The sequence below is a fragment of the Octodon degus genome, unplaced genomic scaffold (assembly GCF_000260255.1).
Source record: "Octodon degus isolate 3935 unplaced genomic scaffold, OctDeg1.0 scaffold00078, whole genome shotgun sequence".
Classification (NCBI taxonomy): Eukaryota; Metazoa; Chordata; class Mammalia; order Rodentia; family Octodontidae; genus Octodon; species Octodon degus.
In genome coordinates, this window is record NW_004524654.1 from 4,184,576 (window position 1) to 4,206,678 (window position 22,103).

General features: G+C 44.7%; 2 protein-coding genes across 2 annotated transcripts in view; both read left to right on the forward strand.

Moving 5' to 3' along the window:
* Nucleotides 1–16,230: 16,230 nt before the first annotated feature.
* On the forward strand, nt 16,231–16,582 carry LOC111818053 (small nuclear ribonucleoprotein G). Its single transcript, XM_023720880.1, has one exon. It carries the CDS (start codon nt 16,231–16,233, stop codon nt 16,459–16,461), a length of 231 nt encoding a protein of 76 aa, XP_023576648.1. The 3' UTR covers nt 16,462–16,582.
* Nucleotides 16,583–19,941: 3,359 nt separating this feature from the next.
* Nucleotides 19,942–22,103, forward strand: part of Rab1a (RAB1A, member RAS oncogene family) — a 44,456-nt gene continuing 42,294 nt past the window's right edge. Inside the window, 1 exon segment of the mRNA XM_004636148.3 lies at nt 19,942–20,191. Coding sequence (XP_004636205.2) covers nt 20,169–20,191 — 23 coding nt within the window. The 5' untranslated portion in view covers nt 19,942–20,168.

The window sequence follows — 22,103 nt, forward strand, 5'->3', positions numbered from 1 at the left end:
AAATAATTAAAAATAAATAAATAAAAGTCCCTGGAGGGGTCAAGGAGATGGCTCAGTAGAACAAGCACTTGCCTGGCAAGTGCAAAGGCCTGAGTTCAATCCCTGGTTCTGCCAAACATAAAGAAAAAAATTAAAAAATAAAAGTCCCTGGAAGAGACAGCTTCCCGGGGACAACCTGCTTGGGGCCTCCCTTCTATCCCTCTCCCTTGGGCAGAGGCTTTTTTCCCCAAATAAATATATTCTTCTTATAACCTCTGTTCCTAAAATTCTTTCTCAGTTTTAGAGTCTCTTAGACTGTCTTTTTGCAGAATGGGGGCATCGTCTTGGGGGCAAGGAGGGTTGACAGGATGATGGTTTATGCCCACGTAGAAATTAGTGCCAGGTGTGTTAGCCAGGACTAGAAGTTTTTTTTATTAGTGAAGGCTTGCATCCGAGATTGAAGGAACTCTAACCAGGACTGGAACGTGAGCAGCTCTTACTTTTTGAGTGAGTTGGATACCTTAAGGCTCTAGTTAGACAGAGGCATGTAGGTGACAAGAGCTTAGAAGATCATTTAGGAGTCACTGGTTTAGGATCAGGAGGGACGGAGTCGTTGGGTTGGAGTGGATTTGTCTGAGTATCATTTGACTCGAGTGATGTGGAACCAGGAGGGCAGGCCAGCGACTTTTACCGCTGCTGCTGTTAACAGGATGACCAAATGGGGGCCTGTCCACACTGGCTCTAGTTCTGTAGGCTTAGAAGATTGGAAATATATTAAGTCTCTAGGGAATATAGATGGCGTTGACTGAGTAGTGTCTACTGGTTGAGGAAGGCAGGAACCTGCATGTTGGCACATTTTGGTTTTATTTGGGGTTCTTTTTGGTGGAACCGGGGATTGAACTCAGGCACTTGTGCTTGCCACGGAAGCGCTTATTCCAGTGAGCCATCTCTCCCGCCCCTGGAATCTGTATGTTGTCTTAGCAAGTATAGAAGGAGGGAGAGGACTTGCTGTTTTGTGGTTGGCACCTGAAGCTCATGAAGGAGAGATTTGTGGTCGGCTGTGATTGCATGAGTGGTAGAAGTGAGGGTGAATTCTAGATATTTGACTTTTGGCAAGGCTATTTGAGCTTTGGAGGGAGAGACCCTGTAACCTTGTCTTGACAGGAAATTGAGAAGAGTATCTGTGTGTCGCAGGGCTAGGGCATGAGAGGGAGAGCAAAGAAGGAGGTCATCAATGTATTGGAGGAGTAGGCTGGGCTTGAGATTAAGGGTCTCAAGGTCAGCAATAAGGGCTTGACTAAAGAAATGGGGACTGTCTCTGAACCCTTGAGGTGTCTGGGGAGATGGCTCAGTGGAATAAGCACTTCCCAGGCAAGCGTAAGGGCTTGAGTTCAATCCCTAGTTCCACCAAAAAAACCCCCACAAAACCTTGAGGTAGGACTGTCTATGTAAGCTGTTGAGAACCGAGAGTGTCTGGATCAGTGTATGTGACGGCAAAGAGGTCTTGGCAATCTGGATGTAAGGGAATGGTGAAGAAGGCCTTTTTAAGGTCTAGGATGGGGGGTAGGGGGGGCAGATAGCTCAGTAAAATAAGTGCTTGCCTGGCAAGCTCAAGAGCCTGAGTTCAATCCCTGCTTAAGGTCTAGGACAGTGAAGTGAGTAGCAGAAGTGGGAATAGGGGAAAGCATAGTATGGGGGTTTAGCACCACTGGGCGAATAGAAGTTACTGTATTATTAATAACTTTGAGACTTGAGGCCAGGGAGATGGCTCAGTGGAATAAGCGCTTCCCTGGCAAGTGCAAGGGCCTGAGTTCAATTCCCAGTTCCGCAAAAAAAAAAAAGAAAGAAAGAAAACCATTGGTAAGGAGGTAATAAATAATAGGCTTCAGTCCCCTCTGATGTTTGGGGGCTACTGGGTATTGGAGAACGTAGGGAAACACTGTGGGAGTTTTGAGGCACACTAGTATAGGAACGGCATGTGTAGCACGAGTACAACTGGAAGTGTCTCAGTATGTGGTCAACAAAGGAAGAGGGAAAGAGGAGCTGGCTGTGTATAGAGGTTGGGTTTGTAGGATGTAAACTGCGAGGGGAGAGAGAGGTGAGAGAAAAGTGGAGCTTTTGGAGAAAGTCTCTCTCTATGAGAAGTATGGAACAGGTTGGGATCACAAGGAAATTGTGAGTGAAGAACAGTGTTTGGAGTCAGCAGGGAATGGGCTTGTCTGCAAGAGGTCATGTAGGTCGGCCATCAACACCCGCTATGGAGACTGTAGAGCTAATACAGTGATTTTAGAACTCAGGAAGAACATTATATGTGGTCTCTGTGTCAGCAAGAAAAGTTGTTTTTTTTTTACCTGAGATGTTCAGTGAAACTCGGGACTCTGATAAAGATACCTCCATGTGGGTGGTGGAACCCAAGCTCTGTTGTTGTTCTTCAGCAGCAAGACCAAGCAGGTCAAGTATTGATGGATCTGGCTGTAGCGAGTTTTTCTGTGAGGGCAGGGAATTGGGTGACTTGTCTACCCTCTGGCAGACAGGGCAGTCACATTTTCAGTGACCCTCAAGTTGTAGATGTCCCACTGATGGCTGTAGGTTGGGGCAGGCTTGTGTCCAGTGTCTTTTTTTTTTTATCGCACGTGCCACTCAGGTGGCAGCATTGTTTAGGCTCAGCATTATCTTGTTAAGGTCCTGTCTTGATGGGAGTCTCAGGTGTCACAGCCAAAAGTTGGTGCTGTGTATAGTTAATTTTGATCTCTATTATTGAAGACACGGAAAGTTAGATTAAGTAAGTTTTCCTGTGGCATTTGAGGGCTGAGATCTGTGTTTTAAGCTTGGCATGAATGTCAGGAACAGACAGGGATATAAAATAGGAATTCATAGCAATTGTTCCTTTAGGAGAATGTGAGTCTACATTAGTATACTTATTTTGGAGCAATACACTTGATTATTAGAATTTTAGCTAAGTATCAAGTACTTTTAAATACAAAGTATAACGAGAGAACTGTTACTTTTTATCAACCATGGACATTTGAGCAGTTAAATCTCTGTAGGATGTTAATAGACAACAGTTATATACTTTTGTAGAGAACATTTGACATCATACATAGTAGTGTAGCACAACAGTCATAACACATGATGAAATATCTATTTTGTTTTGGCATCTCTAAATGTCATGGTAGGGGCTGGGGTAGGGCTCAGTGGAATAAGTGCTTCCCTGGCAAGTGCAAGGGCCTGAGTTCAATCCCTGGTTCCACAAAAAAAAAAAAAAAAAAAAAAAAAAATGTCATGGTATATACATAGGATACATGTCACATAAGTTTTAGTTAGAAAATTATCATTTGATTGATGACCTCATTTTGCCTTGATAGGAACCTTTTGTTATGAATACCTGGAACATAAGAGAAAGACATTATGTTTAAATCTGAAAGAAAATTGACATTGTAGAATACTGTACATTTGGAAGACATGAATATATTTGATATACTGAGCAGCAAGAAACTTTAATTTAGTTGTTTTTTTGTTTTGTTTTTTTGAACTGGAGATTGAACTCAGGCCCTTGCACTTGCTTATTCTACTGAGCCATCTCCTTGGCTCTAATTTTTTTTTTTTTTTGGCAGAACCGGTAATTGAACTCAGACCCTTGCACTTGCCAGGGAAGTGCTTATTCTACTGAGCTATCTCCTCGGCCCCCTAATTTTTGAAAAATCTTTGTTTTGACCAATGATCAAATTATTAGGAGTGTCTTCTAAGGAGATCGTTGAGGGCTCTTTACAGATGAACAAAGGTTGGCCGCCATTTATCTATCATTTAAGAGTTCTATTTAATAATCTCCTCATTTTAATGATTTTTATTTAATTATAAATTAATTTTGATATCAATTAGACCAGCTGGTAACTGAGGAGAAAGCATGCTTTTTAAGTCTGTGTTTTAGAGCTCAAATAAAAAAGGAACAGCTGTTTACAGAATGACATAAAAACAAACAAGTACCCACAGGACACACAGACATCTTTATAAAAATGAGAGTGCACTGAAATATATTTTTGACCAGGTTAAATTATGATGACCTTTTTTTAGGTTTGTAATTATAAGAGACTAGTCAGAACTTTTGTAGGTCAATTAGCAGAGATCTCATATAAGAAGAATTTGGAAAAATATAAAAACCTCTTATTTATAGTTAATATATATTTTTTTAATTTTATTTATTTGTGTGTGTGTGTGTGTGTGTGTGTGTGTGTGGCCAGCTCAGCCCACCAGGGGGCAGGGCTGGCTGGCATGTGGTGCTGGGGGATTGAACTGCGGTCCCTGTGCTTTGCTAAGCTTGTTCCAAGTAGGTGCTTTAGACCACTGAGCCATCTCATCAGCCCATATAGTTAATATATGTTTAGGTTTAATGTAGTCTATCAGGTTTGAGTGGGAGCAAGCAAACTGACCATTCATAAGGATTAGGCACAGCACAATAGAGGGGCGCTGGTATGTGCAAGTCCCGGGACTTGTAGGCTGGTGTGAGGCAAACTGAGGTGTCTATTGTCGCTGTGTAGACTGTACAGGTGGCTGGAGGGGTGGTGAGCGTTGGGCTCAACTGAAAGTGCAGTGTGCTCTCTCGCTCTGTGGGCTGTAATCTTGTCTTTAGCTTGATGGATAACAGAGGGAGGGGTAAACGTTGTTGGGAGAAAAATAGTGTTAAAGTGAAAAACCTGAAGTGAAAAACCTGTGGTTATAAAGGGAGGGATCATCAAGGAATGTGAGGAACGTGGACTGACTGAAAGTTGAGAGGTCAGAAGGTGAAGCGGGCGGTGCTTGGAGGAGGGCGGAGGGCAGGGTGGCTGGAGAAGTCTTTAGGGTTCCTGTGCAGCGGTTGTGGCTGTGCAGAGGAGGGAGATGTTAGGCGGGGGAGTTGTCCTTGGTTTAAGCAACTATGGAAAGAGAGATGGGGGTGAGAGAGTAACAGTAGGGTGAGAGGCCGTGAAAGGAGAAGGGGCATCTAGGCTGGAGGTTCTGGAGACTGCAGGGGAAGAGACTGCAGAGATGTAGCTGGGAGTCTGGGGGAGGGAGGTGCAGAGCATCGGGGTGTCTCCCGGGGGATCCAAGGAGGAGGAGGGAGGGCCTGGGGTGCACTGCGAGCTGAGAGGGTACTGTTGAGGGAGAGAGGGGGGAGAGGGAGGGAGGGACGTGTCCTCAAAGAGAAAAAAGCCTGAATATAGGGGAAGTTTTGCCATTTGCCAGTGCGGATAGGCCACTGGGTTTTACCGAATTAAGACTGAGCAAAACAGCCATTTTGAACTCTGAACTTGTGAATCATCCTGGGTTAATATAACCACAATTTTGTATTCTTTTAGATGATATACGTTGATATTTAGAAATTACTGGGGCTGGCGAGATGGCTCAGTGGTTTAAAGCACCTACTTGGAACAAGCTTAGCAAAGCACAGGAACTGCGGTTCAATCCCCCAGCACCACATGCCAGCCAGCCCCGCCCCCTGGTGGGCTGAGCTGGACACACACACACACACACACACACACACACACACACACACAAAATAAATAAATAAATGTTTAAAAAAAATAGAAATTATTGCAATAAAACAATGTTTTAGTTTTAAAAAAAAGGCTGAGCGGACTTCTAAGCCTGAGGAGTGGTCGTCTCCAGCTCTCAAAGCTAAGAAGAGTGAACGTGAAGTCCCCAAACCTAGGTCCCTCCAGTCGTTATTGGGGGTTGGGGGGATCCCTGGGGAGAGGAGTTACCAGGGACAGTTAGACTTCTGGACGCAGGGCCCTGTGAATTTCAGAAGACAGTAGGGGAGTGCTCTAGGGGAAGGGTATACGCCTGAGCGAGGCAAAGCGAACAGAGCAAACCCTTGAAGCAGAGAACTGGAAGCCAGAGAGCTCAGCCTGCCGGTGAGATGTGAAATGGATCGGTGTTGCATGCAAGCTGGCAATGGTAAGAGGCAGATCCCGAAGGAGAGAAACTCGGCTGATAGGCAGGGGGACTCAAGACTGGGGGCTTGGCCCCTAGGAGCCTCACATGCTACCTATCTATCCGAGTCATGGCACCATATGATAGATGTTTTTCAGGTGAAAGGTGCAGCAGAGAGACAGGCAGAAGAAAAAAGGGAAAAAGACTTTGTTTTCTTTGAGGACACAGAATTTCGGGAGGTGAAGGAATTTTTTTGGGCTACACAAAGGGAGGCTGAGGTTTTTATGGCCTTTTAGAGGGATGTTTAGATATATCTGAGGGAACTGATTGGGGAGTCTTCCCTAAAGTGGTAGGAAGGGTGAAAGTAAATTATGTCCTGGGCTAATTTGGAGAAGAAGGGGAGGGGCCGGGGAGATGGTCCAGTGGAATAAGTGTTTCCCTCGCAAGTGCAAGGGCCTGAGTTCAATCCCTGCTTCCGCCCCCCACTCCTCCCCCCAAAAAAAGAAGGAGGAGGAGGTGGTCCTGGGAGCATAGGCCTTTGTTTTAAGGGCATTGACCATATTAGATGACCACCACAATGATTTTAGCAATTTACACTAGGGCTGGAACCTATCAGTAACAGGAATCAAACTCAGGACCTTGTGCTTATCAGGCAGGTGCTGTGCCACTGAGCTATATCCCCAGCCCCTGTCTTCAGATTTAGTCTTAGTTTTAGTAGATGGGAGAAGATGACCACCCCTAATGAGATAATGGGAATCTCATGTTTATCCTTTAGGGCAGCATGTAAATCTAGCTATTTGACTGTGAGCTTCAGATGTGTCTCCAGCTGTAGTCCTGATTTGTTCTGCTTTTCTGCAGACTCCCTGGAGTCTAGCCCTGTCTGACTACTGTATTTCTATCTATTTTATCTGTCTATAATAATTTCTGGGAATATTTACCTACTATTTTTTCCAGACCACCTTGGTGTTTTTCCAGTCAAAATTTGAACCTGTTCTTAGGGCAATCACTTTTCTTTCTTTCTTTTTCTTTTATTTTTATTTATTTATTTATTTATTTATTTTGGCGGAACTAGGGATTGAACTCAGGCCCTTGCGTTTGCCAGGCAAGTGCTTGTTCTACTGAGCTATCTCCCCAGCCCCAGGGCAATCACTTCTGAAAGTCTGCAATTATAAACCAGGCACAATGGCACTTGCCTACAATCTCAACTATTCAAGCTAAGGCAGGTTGTACATGCCTCTAATCCCAGGACTTGGAGATTGAGGCAGGAGGATCACTGTGCATTCAAGACCAGCTTGAAATACTAGAGACCTGGTCTAAACAAACAAGCAAACAAACAAACCACACGAGGCGATGAGGATCATCGGTTTAAGGCTAGCATGGGCAAGAAGTTGGACCATAGTCTGGACAGGTTGGTCAGAAAAATTGTCAAAAACTGAAAGAGCTGAGGATGTACCTCAGTGTTAGGGTGCTTGTCTAGCATGTTCAGGCCCTTGATTGACTCATTGGTTGGTTGGTTCATTTATGTTTTGTTTTTTGTTTTTCTTTTTTCACTACTGGGGATTGAACTCAGGCCCTTACACTTGCCAGGCAGGCACTTATACCGCTGAGCTGTATCCCCAGCTCCCCTTTTTTTTTTTTTTTTTTTTTAGATATCCAGTAAGGAAAAGACATTTGCAAGTGTAAATTCTTCTTCTGCTCCTTAAGATGTAAACCTGGGACTGGGGAGGTGGCTCAATAGAATAAGCGCTTCTCTGGTAAGCTCAAGGGTCTGAGTCCAATTCCTGGTTTTGCAAAAAAAAAAAAAAAAAAAAAAAAAAAAGTAAACCTGCTACTCAGAATTGTTTCATCAAGGACTTGAAAGCTACTTTTTTTTTTTTTTTTAAATTTTGTGCAAGGTCTCACTCTGAAGCTCTGATTTGTAGTGATCCTCCTGTTTTCAAGCCTCCCAATGCTGAGATTACAGGCATGGGCCACTATACCTGATTTTAGTGGCCTGCATGGTGTGCCCAGGGTTTCCCTCGGCCAGCATGGCATTCTTTACCAGGGATCAAACCCAGGTCCTTGTGCTTGCCAGACAGGTGCTTAGACTGATAGAGGGAAATGAAACTCCCAGCCTGAAAGATACCTGGGATGAGTTCATATTCTCTAAAACCAAAGAATCAATTTTAGGAAAATGGAGGTTAAGAGCAGAATATTTATGGGGGGAAAGAAAGCTTCTGTCAGTCTGAGAGAAAGACGGAAGAGAGATCCAAGCGGGTTCCCCAGGAAGCTGTCTATTCCAGGGATTTTATGGAGCAAAACCATGTAGCAAGTTGGGTCTAAGGTGGTGGAGAGCATGGAAACTTGCTTAGGTGGGCATGAGATGAGACAAAACTATGATCAATCAATGAGATTACAAGCACCATTGTTAAGTAATTGTGTGTGTGTGTGTGCGCGCGCACGCGTGCCCATCTTGGGGGAAGGCCTGGTGTGGCATGTGGTGCTGGGGATCTAGCACAGTCCTGGTGCTTGCCTAAGCTTGCCTAATCAGGCACTTTAGACCTCTGAGCTATCTCGCCAGGCCCCTGCTCAAAGTAAAATTGATTAAATCAGAATCAGATGGGGGCCAGGGAGATTGCTCAGTAGGATAAGTGCTTCCCTGACAAGCGCAAGGGCCTGAGTTCAATCCCTGGTTCCGCAAAAAAAAGAAAAAAAGAATCAAATGGGGAAGCAAGTCATGTAGCAAGCAGGCATGAATACAGAACAAGGTCTCTTCCTGTTAGAGCTTGGGTTAGTGACTCTTTGGGCTCTTTAAGGTTATTGATACCTGTTTAGAACATCAATCCCTGATGCCCATCCCTAGGGAAGTATGTGGCTACATTTGTTGATTCTTTTGTCTTGAGATCTGGCCCAAAGTGGGATTGTTTATCTGTTTGTCTCTTCCAAAGCTGCAAAATCACCTTGTCTTCCATCTTGTCTCCTTGACAGCCTGGCCCTGTCTGACTGCCTATAATATTTTTATCTAATTTAGCTGCAACAAGACCACAGAGCTATCTCTCTAGCCGAATTTTTGCCTCAGCCTCCAAAATGCTGGGATTACAGGTGTGCACCACCATTATGGCTTTTTTTTTTTTTTTTTTAAACGGGGCTCCCTATGTAGTTCATGTTGGCCTTGGAGTCACTGTGTAGCACAGGCTGGCTTCAAACTCATGTTGATGCCCCTGCCTCAGTCTCTTGAGTTCTGGGATCATGGGTATACGCTACCACGTCTGGTTCTGAGAGCCCTTTTTCTTTCTTTCTCTTTCTTTCTTTCTTTCTTTCTTTCTTTCTTTCTTTCTTTCTTTCTTTCTTTGTTTCTTCCTTCATTCCTCTTTCTTTCTTTCTTTCTTTCTTTCTTTCTTTCTTTCTTTCTTTCTTCCTTTCTTTCAACAGGTTTGGCTTCATAGTTCAGGCTGGCCTTAAACCTACTGTGTACCCTAGTCTAGTCTTAAACTTGCATTGATCCTTCCTCAGGTTTCCATGTGCCTGGATTACAGACATGGGCCACCATGCCTGGGTCAAGAGCCTCCTTTACTACTATTATTGATATAGGGGAATTAAACTCCCAAACTGAAAGGTACCTGGGATGAGTTCATGTGTTCTAAAACTGAATAATGAATTTTAGGAACAAATGGAGGTTAAGAGCAGACTATATTTATTGGGGAAAGGCTACTTTTGTCCAAGAGAGGGACAGAAGGGGGACCCCAGCAGGTTGCCTAGGAAGCTGTTTCTTCCAAGGATTTTTATAGAGTAAAACCATGTGGTGAGTTGGGTCTAAGGTGAAAAACATGGAAACTCGTTTAAATGGGCATGAGGAGGGACAAAATTATGGTCAACCAGTAAGATTATAAGCACCACTGGTTAGGTAAAATTTATTAAATCCAGGACCAAATGAGGAAACGAGTCATGTAGCAAGTAGGCATGAGTAAGGAACAGGGTCTCTTCCTATTGGGGGTTGGATTAGTGACTCTTTCAAGGTGGCTGATACCCATTTAGAGTATCAATCCCTGATGCCAGTCCCTAGGGAAGTATGTGGCTGCATTTGTTTACTCTTTTGTCTCGAGGTCTGGCCCACAGTGGGAGTGTCTGTCGTGGGCCACCATGCCTGTAATCCAGGCATGGGGAAAGCTGAGGAAGGATCAATGCAAGTTCAAGACTAGGCTAGGGTACATAGTAGGCTTAAGGCCAGCCTGAACTATGAAGCCAGAGCCTGTGGTAAGAAAGAAATAGAAAGAAAGAAAGAAAGAAAGAAAGAAAGAAAGAAAGAAAGAAAGAAAGAAAGCTCTCAGAGCCAGATGTAGTGGCATATACCCATGATCCCTCTGTGTTAGAGGGAGTCAGACAGGGCCAGGCCCTCAAGAAGCCAAAATGGAAGATAAAGTGACTTGCAACTTGGAAGAGAAAGATACTCCCATATGGGGCCATACTTCAAGACAAAACAGGAATCAAATACAGCTACATACTTCCCTAGGGATGGGTATCAGGGATTGATATTCTAAATGGGTATCAATTACCTTGAAAGAGCCCAAATGAGTCACTAGCCCAAATCCCAACAGGAAAAGACTCTGTCCTGTACTCATGCCCGCCTGCTACATGACTTGCTTCCCCATTTGGTCCTGGACTTAATCAATTTTACCTGAACAATGGTGCTTGTAATCTCATTGGTTGACCATAGTTTTGTCCCATTCCACAACCACCTAAGTGAGTTCCCCCTTTCTCCACTTTAGCCCCACATGGTTTTACACTATAAAAGTCCTTGGAAGAGACAGCTTCCTGGGGGACAAACCGCTCTGGCCCTCCTCTCAGACAGGAGCTTTCTTTCTTTTTTTTGTGTGGAACCGGGGATTGAACTCAGACCCTTGTGCTTGCCAGGGAAGCACTTATTCCACTGAACCATCTCCCCGGCCCCAAAAGTAATTTATATGAACATTTTTTTTTTTTTTTTTTTGGTGGAACCAGGGATTGAACTCAGGCCCTTGCACTTGCCAAGGAAGTGCTTATTCCACTGAGCCATCTCCCCGGCCCTGAGACAGGAGCTTTCTTTCCCTCAATAAATATGTTCTGCTCATAACCTCTGTTTGTTCCTAAAATTCATTCTTCAGTTTTAGAGAACACAAACTCCTCCAGGTCAGGTTGGGATATCATTTTTCCCTATGTCATTTGGAGGTTCCCTGTATCGTTTGGAGGTCACCCACCGGAGATCAGTTTTTCTCCCTGTATCATTACCACTACTATTATTATTGTTATAATTTTATGTTATGTCATTGTTATTTGTATGTGTCGTACTAGGGATTGAATCCAGGGTCTCAGTGGTTGTGCTATATCCTCAGCATTATTTATTTATTTATTTATTCATTTATTTATTTATTTATTTTGCGGAACCAGGGATCAAACTCAGGACCTTGTACTTGCCAGGCAGGCACTTATGCCACTGAACTATATCCCTGCCCTTATTTTTTTAAGGTTGAAATAGACATAATCTCCCAAGTAGCTGGAATTACAAGCATGTGTCACCACACTAGCAGTTTTTTCCCCGTGTGGTATTAGGGATTCAGGCCAGGGCCTTGCGCTCGCTGCTAGGAAAGTCTCCGTTGGCTGAGCCATATATCCCAGCCATTCCCCCACCCTCACCCTTTTCAGTTTGGAGTCAGTGTCTGGCTAAGCTGCCCGGGCTCATTTGAAATTTTATTTTATATTTTTTAATTTGATACAAGGTCTTGCTACGCAGCCTGGATTCATAGTGATCCTGTTTCAGCCTCCCCAGCACTCAGATTAATCCTCATTTCAGTAGCTGGCACAGCATGCCCAGGGATCCGGGGCCGGCATGGCATGTGGTACCGAGGATTGAACTTGGGTCCTTGTGTTACAGGCAGCTAAATTAGATAGAAATATTATAGGCAGTCAGACAGGGCCAGGCCCTCAAGGAGACAAGATGGAAGACAAGGTGACTGTGCAACTTGGAAGAGAAAGACACTCCCATATGGGCCGCACCTCAAGACCAAGACAAAAGAGGAAATAAATACAGCTACGTACTTCTCTAGGGATGGGCATCAGGGATTGGTATTCTAAATAGGTATCAATCACCTTGAAAGAGCCCAAATGAGTCAATAGCCAACCCCCAACAGGAAGAGACCCTGTCCCATATTCATGCCCACTTGCTATATTTGGTACTGGATTTAATCAATTTTACCTGAGCAATGGTGCTTATAATCTCATTGGTTAACTGTAGCTTTGTCCCACCTCATGCCCACCTGAGCGAATTCCCACGTTGTTCACCACCTTAGACCCAACTCACCACATGGTTTTCCTGTATAAAAGTTCCTGGAAGAGACAGCTTCCTGGGGACAACCTGCTGGGGCCCCCCTCCTGTCCCTCTCTCGGACTAGAGCTTTCATTCTCTCAATAAACGTATTCTGCTCATGGCTTCCGGTTGTTCCTATAATTCATTCTTTGGTTTGAGAGAACACAAACTTACTCCAGGTACATTTTAGGTTGGGAGATCAGTTTTTCTCCCTGTGTCATTTGAAGGTTTCCCTGTATCACTTTCACTTGCCAGGCAGCTGCTTAGACTGCCAGGCTGTCTCCCCAAGCCTGGAATTTTCTTTCCCTTTTGGTATGGAGATTGAACTCAGGACCTTACACTAGCCAGGCAGAGGCTTATACTGCTGAGCTATCTCCGTGGTCTTGGTTTGGAATTTTTTTTGTTGTTGTTGTTTTTCCTGCCTCAGGTTTATTTGTATAAAGAGTACAGGAGGACAGCCGCCCCCCACAGAAGTCACCCCAGGAGTCACACTAGTCCTTCTGTTTTTATATCAGCAGATAAGAAGTTTTACTGTGGCGCCTTCATGGGGGCTTGGGCACCTTTGGGAGCCTGGGCTGGAGCAGAAGCTGGAGCCTGGCCTTTGGCTGCCAAGGCCTGTGACCCTTGGCAATGTGGTCACAGATACACTTTCTACTTGGGGTGGGCAATTTAGGCAAGTCCAGTGAGCCTGTGGTTTACTCCCTTTGGGATGAACTTGGGCTTGACCTCCTTGGACTTGATGAGGTCCTTGACAGCCTCCGCACGTGCACTCATGGCCTTAGCATTGTTTGCCTGCATCCTCTTATTTATTATTTATTTATTTATTTTTTTTGCGGTACCAGGGATTGAACTCAGGCCCTTGCACTTGCCAGGGAAGCGCTTATTCCACTGAGCCATCTCCCCAGCCCCCTCTTATTTATTTTTATTTATTTATTTACTTACTTATTTGCGGAACCAGGGGTTGAACTTAGGCCCTTGCACTTGCCAGGCAAGCACTTAGTCTACTGAGCCATCTCCCCGGCCCTTAAAGTTCAGAAGGAATTTTTTTTTTTTTTGGCTGGCTCAGGATGCCTTAAGGGCAAGTCTGGTAAGGTATGAGGATCTGTGGATCGAACCACAGTATCCTGAGACTGACTTGCCTGCATCTTCTCTATCTTCTTCTTCTTTTTTTTTTTTATTATAGTAATTTGTTTGTTTGTTTTTTGCAGAACTGGGGATTGAACTCAGGACCCTGCACTTGCCAGGCAGGCACTTATTCTACTGAGCTATTTTCCCAGCCCCTGCTTCTTCTTGAATCCCTTCTTGGCAAAAGGCATGTTCCTAAGGAAATTGGGGTCTACCCCCTTCAGAGATTCGTATCTTTGTGACCGAGGTTCCTTGATGCCATCTCTGTGCCATTTTCGGGACTGGTTGTGCATGGTGTGGTTCTTGGACTTGGCCATAACTGCACCGTAAACCGCGGCTGCCAAACACCGAGAACCAAATTTTTGGAACCAAAATTCCAAAATTTGGAATTTTGCTCCTACTGCCTCAGCCCTTGGAGTGTAAGGAATGAGAGGGAGCACCGCTATCCCCCATGAAAGGCAGACTCACTCTCTAGGAGATAACACTGCCTCTGACTCCCAGCTCTGCAGGCTTCTTGTTCCTACCTGTACCACTGCCTCTGGTCTTTTTTCTTTTTTAAAAAAATTGTTTATTGGTATGGTATTTTTTCTTTTTCTTTTTTCTTTTCTTTTCTTTCTTTCTTTCTTTTTTTTTTTTTGGAACCGGGGTTTGAACTCAGGCCCTTGCACTTGCCAGGGAAGTGCTTATTCCACTGAGCCATCTCCCCAGCCCCTTTAAAAAAACAAAAACAACAAAAAAAACTTTTTTGTTATATTTTACCTTTTTTTGATACATTTTACATATATGCAATAATCCCATTATAGGTTATTCGTGCCTGTATATAACTTAATATCTTGTATTTCTCCCATTCCCTTGCCCTCACTTCAATCCCTCTTCCCTTTCTTTCAAAGCTTTGTTTCCATTTTCTTCTTTCCTCATCCTTCCCTCCCCCCTAATTCCTCTTCCCATTTGAACATATTTTCTTCCTATTTCACAACATGACTCTGGTCTTAAGACACAAAAAGTTGGTTTCTTCTCCAGATAATCACCAGCAGAGGCTGTGCACATCGTCTAGTCACTGTCACTGACCTGACCTGACTCGCCTTCCATCCTCCTTGGACCTTTCCAGGGCAGCCCTCTCCCTTCTGTTCTGCTACTGTTGAATCCAACCCTCTTCCCTGCCACGATGGTTATTTCTAAATGATGGTTCCACTGTAGCGCATTAACCATTGATAGGCAGTCTGTGGGTCTTGGTGCTGATCCAGGAGAACAGTTTCTGGTAATCCTGGCAGGGAACCTCTAAAAGTCTGATCGCAAACCACACAGCACACTGATGCCTCCACCCCACCCTTTCCTCCCTAGTTCTCTGATGTTGTTGGGGTCTTGGTTCCCCCCTTGGCAGGTCAGTTGTGTGTTTCTGGATTATCTTAGCTCCCCCTTTTCCTCTGTGCATTCAGAGTCTATCTTCTCCTTTCTAGACTCTTCACTTTTCCTGCAACTGTTCTAGCTGATGGGACACACCAGCTCCCGATGAATGTAATTATCTTTTAAGGAATCTCCCTACTTCCAGCTCTATCTAGCTCCCAAGTGCTCTCAAACATTAAGGTGATTTCTCCTCCTTCCTTTCTGTTGCATTCCTTGGCTCTCTCCTGCCTATTGAGGACTCTCCCACTAACCTTTAGCAAGTACTTGGGAGCTCCCCACCATCTCACCTCAATCCAAGCTTCTCCCTCTTAAGCTCTGTGGAACCTGTGAGCATTATCCCTTCAATGTTCCTGCATTTTCACACTTCAGTGGTTTTGCTCATATTCGCTTACTCTGGGGTATCTGGCTCCCTCCCATTTTTTGCTAATGATCAAAAATTTTCAGGATGTAACTCAAATATCATCTCCATCTATGTAGCCTCAAATGCTCTTGGTTTTTTGAGGGTCAGGCTATAAAGTTCAGGCTGGTCTTGAACTCACTGGGTAGCCCAGGCTGGTCTCAGACTTGTGCAGATCCTCCTGTCTCAGTCTCCTGAGTGCTGGGATTACAGGCCTGTGCCGCCATGCTCAGATGAGGACTGTGAGTTTAGACAAGCATATGCATTTGAGTAACTCACCATCACCACATTGATGGTGTAGGACATTCTCATTAAGTCAAAAAGTCCTCTTGTGTCTCTTTGTAGACAGTTCCATCCTCCATTCATAGTTCTTACAAATCTCTAATCTGATTTTTGTTCCTCTATAGCTCATATAATTTGAACTTCACTTTACATTTTCTCACATGGGCCTTATGTGTGCCATGATCTGCCATTATATGGCAATTCCCTGAAAGACAAGACAGCTACAATCACTCATCTTTGTATTATTACTCAAAGATATTCAAGCCAAGTTTCAAACACATTTATTGTGTGTCAGGTTATAAACATTTGATAAAAGGAAGAGAGAAGAAAAGGGAAAAGAGACAGAAAATAAATGAACCTACAGCAACCACCATCCCCTTCATTAGTGGAGATCCAGCTTGGCATTGTACTGGCCCGTTTAATATTCTATCACTGAACTCCACTTCTAGCCCCATAGAAAGGTGTCTATCTGAACTCATGTTAGTTTAATGAAGTATTTTGATTTATTCATTTCAGCTGTAAAAGTAGTTATTCCTAAACACCTAAACATGAAATGTTTGAATCAACAAAACCTGTTAAAAATGTGATTTTAGCCTGGCATGGTGGTACACACCTGTAATCCCAGCAGTTGGAGCCTGAGGCAGGAGGACTGCCTCAAGTTGGAGACTATCTTGGGCTATGTAGTGAGATCCAGGGCACGACATGGAATATTTAGTGAGACCTTATCTCAAAAAACACAAACTAGATGGTCTTGGGAAGAAAGTCTTGGGGTAGATTCCTTTCAAAGGCTCCCTGAGCCCTTCGACTAGACAAGATGAGCAAAGCTCACCCTCCCGAGCTAAAAAAATTTATGGACAAGAAGTTATCATTGAAATTGAATGGTGGCAGACATGTCCAAGGAATATTGCGAGGATTTGATCCCTTCATGAATCTTGTGATAGATGAATGTGTGGAGATGGCAACTAGTGGGCAACAGAACAACATTGGAATGGTGGTAATACGAGGAAATAGTATCATCATGTTGGAAGCCTTGGAACGAGTTTAAATAATGACTGCTCAGCAGAAAAATTCATGCCCCTCCTCCAAGTGCTACTTTCACTGACTGAAGATTGGGTCATACACATTTTCATATATTAAATTTTTGTTAAATAAACTTTTGTAATAGTCAAAAAAAAAAAAAAAAAGAAAGTCTTGGGCTGGGGAGATGGCTCAGTGGAATAAGTGCTTCCCTGGCAAGCGCAAGGGCCTGAGTTCAATCCCTGGTTCTGGGGAAAAAAAAAAAAAAATTCTTTAAAGTGCTTCCCTGGAAAGAAAGTCTTATTTTTTTTGTTGTTGTTTTTGTTCTTTTTCATTTTAAAATGGAGAGGGTCCTCACTATGTAGCATGGGCTGCCTCAAAAATCACATGAACCTTCATGCTTCAACCTCTTGAGTACTGGGATTATAGGTGTGTGCCATTACCCCAGGCTAAGACAGTGAGAAAGTAGTAGTAGAGGGTGTGAAACACTCCCTCACCACTCCCAAACTAAGCTATCTCTAGTCTCTGCATATTACAACAATGTAAGATACAAAAATTTCTCTTTGGTAAACAGCAGGTGCACTTTAAAGAAATTGAGGAAAGAAGGCAATTAACATTTACCAAGTGCCCCCTCCATCGTTGAACAATATATTGTGCTTTAATTTTTTTTCACAAATATCTTCTCATTAAGATTAAATGTTAGGGGGTTGGTGCGATGGTTCAGTGGTCTAAAGCACCTACTTAGAACAAGTTTAGCAAAGCACAGGGACCGCGGTTCAATCCCCCAGCACCACATGCCAGCCAGCCCCGCCCCCTGGTGGGCTGAGCTGGCTATGCGCGCACACACACACAAATAAATAAAAATTAAAAAAAAAAGTTAAAAAAAAATTTAAAAAAAGATTAAATGTTAGAAAAAAAAAAGTTAAATGTTACTAGAAGTTTTTTTTTTTTTTTCAGTATTAGGTCTCCTTTATTTATTTATTGGTTGGTACTAGGGATTAGCCATAGGACCTTCACCGTGAGTTACATTCCCACTTCTTTTCTATTTTTGAGACAGGGTCTTGCTAAATTGCTTTGACTGCTGTCCTAATTGTGATCCTCCTGCCTCAGACTCCTAGAGGGTTGAATTAAAGGTGTGTATCACTATACCTAGCTAGTAATTCTTTATTTTTTATTTTTTTGCAGAACTGGGGATTGAACTCAGGCCCTTGCGCTTGCCAGGGAAGCACTTATTCTACTGAGACATCTCCGTGGCCCAGCTAGTAATTCTTTACTGGGAAAGAAATAATTAAGGGAAACTAGGGCATATACCTCAGAGGGAAAAGACATTCAAAATTGTTTTTGGTTTAAAATGAGTTCTTGGACACTTCTCTAAGGGTTTTTTTAAAAAAAAAATTTTTTTTTAATTTTAGGACAGGGTCTACAGGGTCTCACTAGGTAGTTAGAACTTGTAGTGATCCTCCTGTGCTCAGCTCCCAAGAACTAGGATTACAGGCTTGCCCAGTATCCATCCGCTCGCCCTGGGGGCGGGGCCGAAAAGGCTTGCTGGGTTCAAACCCCTGTCCCCTGCATCTGCCTAAGCAGGCACTTTAATCCGCTGAGCTATGTGGCTGGCCCTGATGAGTTTTTATTGTGTGAAATCACAAACAGGATGATTCATGGGCTTTAGAGTTTCGATTAATAAACACTTTTTTTTTTTTTTTGGTCTTTTTGAGACAGGCTGGCCTTGAACTCACTTTGTAGTCTAGGCTGGCCTCAAATTTACAGACATCCTCCTGCTTCAGCCCAGTTCTGGGTTTACAGGTGTGCACCAGCCCAGCATGGCTGGCCTAATAAACAGGTTTTTTGTTTGTTTGTTTGGCAGAACCAGGGATTGAACTCAGGCCCCTGCACTTGCCAGACAAGCGCTTATTCCACTGAGCCATCTCCCCGGCCCCCTAATAAACAGTTTTTGATATCCATTTATTAATTGATCCAGAGACCTTCTTCTGGAGTAGTGACCATGTTCACCTTAGAAGCCATGATGTAAAACACTTGCTGAGCATGGTGGCGCCTGCCCACCTAGAAAACATGGAGAGGCCCTGTCTCAAGGGGTCTGGGGCTCTAGTTCAGCGCTCAGTGGGAAAGCCAGGTGCCACATAACACCACCAAGCAAAACACTGCTGCATAGTTTGATGAGGTTGTCAGCTAAAACACAAGGAGGAATTTGAGGGTTATGAGTAAAGTTTTCGGCTGGGTAAAACAAGACCCTTTTCCATATTTTGGTGTCACGGGAATTTTAAGTGATTTTGCACTCATTCTCAAGAGATGATTTTCTTGGTTCTTAGAAGAAATTGGAAGATAAACTTTGGACAAGGTACTCAACTATGCCCTTTGTAATTAAATAACACAAGATAATGTGTTAAAGTTTAGTGGAGACTTAGATTCCTGAGCTGATTAGAGGTTACCACTTTAAGGGTAAACAGTGTAAGTCCAGGAGTTTGTAGGCATTACATAGTGATGAATTGCATGTTTTAATCTTTTCTTCCCAATCTTTCAGGATGACTCAGAATTAAGTAATGACTAATAGAAAGACAGTACAATTCACTTTGAAGGCTAGAACCAGACCAAGGAAGACTCGAAGTTTAGGCTGACTGCACAGCGACGTGCGGTCCCCACAGCATGGAGCCAGTGTGGGCTGTGGGTCATGATAGTAAATCTAGCTGTGTGCAAATGGGCTGGGGCAGAGAAGGGCGAGAGGAGCCGTACATTTGGCGGCTACCGCAGTGGAGGTGCTGGAATAGGAATGCTAGGAAGTGAAAACAGCAAACGATGGACCAGCGGCCTACACTATACAATAATTCACTCGGGGAGTGGCCGGCCTGGTGAAGAGAACCGAAAGCAGGGCTGAGCGTCGACTGCGGAGCCGGGCTGGGGGGGCGCCTGGACTGACCTCGCGTCCTTAGAACGACGTCTCGGCTCAGCCTGGGGACGCAGGCCTTACGCGACTGAGGCCAGGCGAGGCTGCGGCGGGCGGAGGTACCCTCAGACGTGGGCCTGCGCCCTTCGCGGGTCAGACAAGCACTCCCGGCCCCCGTCCCGCCTGCCCCTCCTCTTTCCTCCATCCCCGAATCGCCCCCCACCCCCACCCCAAGTCGCAGCCCGCACCGCCCTCCGCCCCTCCCCCGTGGGGTGCTGACTATCCCGGCTGCCACGTCTCACTGATGACATCACCAGGGCAGCCGGCCTTAGCCAATCCGCTAGGGGGAGTCCGAGCGAAGTCCTCGCCAGCGAGTCAGAGGGGAGGGGAGCTGAGAGGGGGGCGGAGGCTGGGGGTGAGGGAGTGGGGCATGGGGCGGGCTACAAACCCACCAGTGCGCGTGCGCTGCAGGCGCGGGGCTTGTCGGGAACCTGAGTGCAGTGCGGCCACCGCCCCGTGGGTGTTCAGCTGGCACGTCCTGCTCGTGACTCTCCTTCCCGGCATGCCCCGCGGCGCAGCCGCCCTCTGAGCTGTGGAAAAGACCTCTGTCTAGGGCTTCCCTATTTCCTGGTTCGCCGGCGGCCATCTTGGGTGGAAGCGATAGCTGAGTGGCGGCGGCTGCCGATTGTGTTCTAAGGGGACGGAGTGGGGAAAGACGTCTGCTCTGCTGGAACAGCCTATCTCATTCCTTTCTTTCGACTGCCCGTGGCGCGGAGAGTCGGGGAGGCGGCTGCGGCAGCAAGGGCGGAGGTGGCGGCGGCGGCAGCTGCAGTGACATGTCCAGCATGAATCCCGAATAGTGAGTGCAGGAGAGCGCCGGGCGCGGGGTCTGTGGGCCGGCTGGGGGGATGCTTGCGGGGGCGAGCGGGCCGGGGCAGGAGCGGGCGTGTAGGTTGGCTGGCGAGGTGACGGGGCGGCGGCCGGGTCGGCCCCATTGTTTGACCGCAGCTGGGCGGCCGGGGAGGGGTCGGGCCGCGGGGGTCAGCAGGAAAGCCGGCTCCAGGGAGGTGCGACCGCTGAGGGAGCCTTGTTTGTGAGCCGCCGTGGAGGGCGCCGTCAGACCCTGCGCCCGCACTCTGCGGAGCTGTCAGGAACGTCAGGGCGGAAACCAGCTTTACTTGTAAATCCTGAGCTTCTTGGCCCGCTTCTTCCACCCTCCCGCCAGGTCTCAGGTAATATGGATGCTTCTCGGGACTGCGTGGTGTTGAGGGCAATGGGTAGATGGCGAGAAGCGGCTTAAATTTTTAGGTTTTTTTTGTTGCTTACTGGAAGAGTTCTTGAGAAACTTGCCGGTCCATTGCCTTCCTAAAAACCTGGACGTGTGCGTGTGTTTTAGGACAGCTTAGGTCATTTTGATTTCTGTAGGTCATCAGCAACCAAAAAGACCTAAAACCAAGGAATGTTTTTCAGATGCTACCACATTAAAGGAAAAGTTTTCTGTCAATTTGAGAGAAATGAGTGGGACAGTAAAGATCTGTAGGTTTTGGATTACCTACTTGAATGTTTGCAGATAGGGAATGAGGCTCCATGACGTGTCATGAAAAGTTAATGCATTCCTTTTTCTTGCTTACTCAGGAAGTCGCCACAGCAGACACACCTGGGCGCCTTTCTTGGGAACTGATACTCACTTTCCTTGGGAAGACTTTGTCGGGCCTCTCTGCTTAGTAGCCTTGAAAAACGCCCTACAGTTTCAAATCTATAAATGAGTAAATAGAGGACATTTCAACTATATTCTGTAGGGTCATAAGGCTCTAAGGAGAAGGCAGATATTTTAAAAAGCAAATATCTTGCCGTAAAAGTTAAATTTATTTGCTCCTTTGGTCAATTACTGTTAAACATTTTCCCCTAAAAGGTGCGCCCATCAATTTAGCTGACTGGCATGTATATGTCACATGGCTCTTGCAAAATGAGTTCTGATTTCAAGTTTTGTAATACTATGGTTTGAGACCGAAATATCCTTTCTTTTTTTCTTATCAAGCAGTAATAAATAGACCAGTAATTTAGTTATAACTTGAAGTCCATTAAATTATTCAGAATTTTCATAAAGGCCAAAGGTTGATACAGATGGCCTAATACATTTATTTAAGCTCACTCAGTATTTACCCTCACCCACAATCAAAATTCAGCAAACAATTATAGACTTTATGATTTTAGTTCTCAGAGCTAAGAGTTTTTTTTTTTTTTTTTTTTTTTTCAATCCCTTTTATGTTAGATGGAAGCCGCGGGCTGGGGAGATAGTTCAGTAGTATAAGCCCTTCCCTGGCAATCGCAAGTGCCTGAGTTCAATCCCCGGTTTCGCCAAAAAAAAAAAAAGAAAGAAAGAAAGAAAGAAAGAAATTGAAGATTGTATCCTTAGAGTACTTAATTGTTCTTTTTTTTTTTTTTTTTTTTTTTTTTTTTTTTTTTTGCAGAACCAGAGATTGAACTCAGGCTCTTGCACTTGCCAGGGAAGCGCTTATTCCACTGAGCCATCTCCCCACCCCTTAATTGTTGTGTTGGTGATTTTAAAATTTTTTTGTTTGGCCATTTTTTAAAGTTGTTATCAAAGGTTCCAATGGCAAAGTGAGTTTTGCATAGTTGAATTTGAGGTTCCTAATTACATTTTTAGTTTTCCTTTACTACGGAGCAAGAGCTTGCTCTTTTGAATATTTGTAAACCTCTACTGTTCAGGGAGTTTCCTGTATTTGCTAAATGTATTTAGTATTGTATAT

Bases quoted from the DNA above. Each gene is read 5' to 3' on its own strand.
- LOC111818053 (XM_023720880.1), top strand. From the start codon at position 16,231: ATGAGCAAAGCTCACCCTCCCGAGCTAAAAAAATTTATGGACAAGAAG.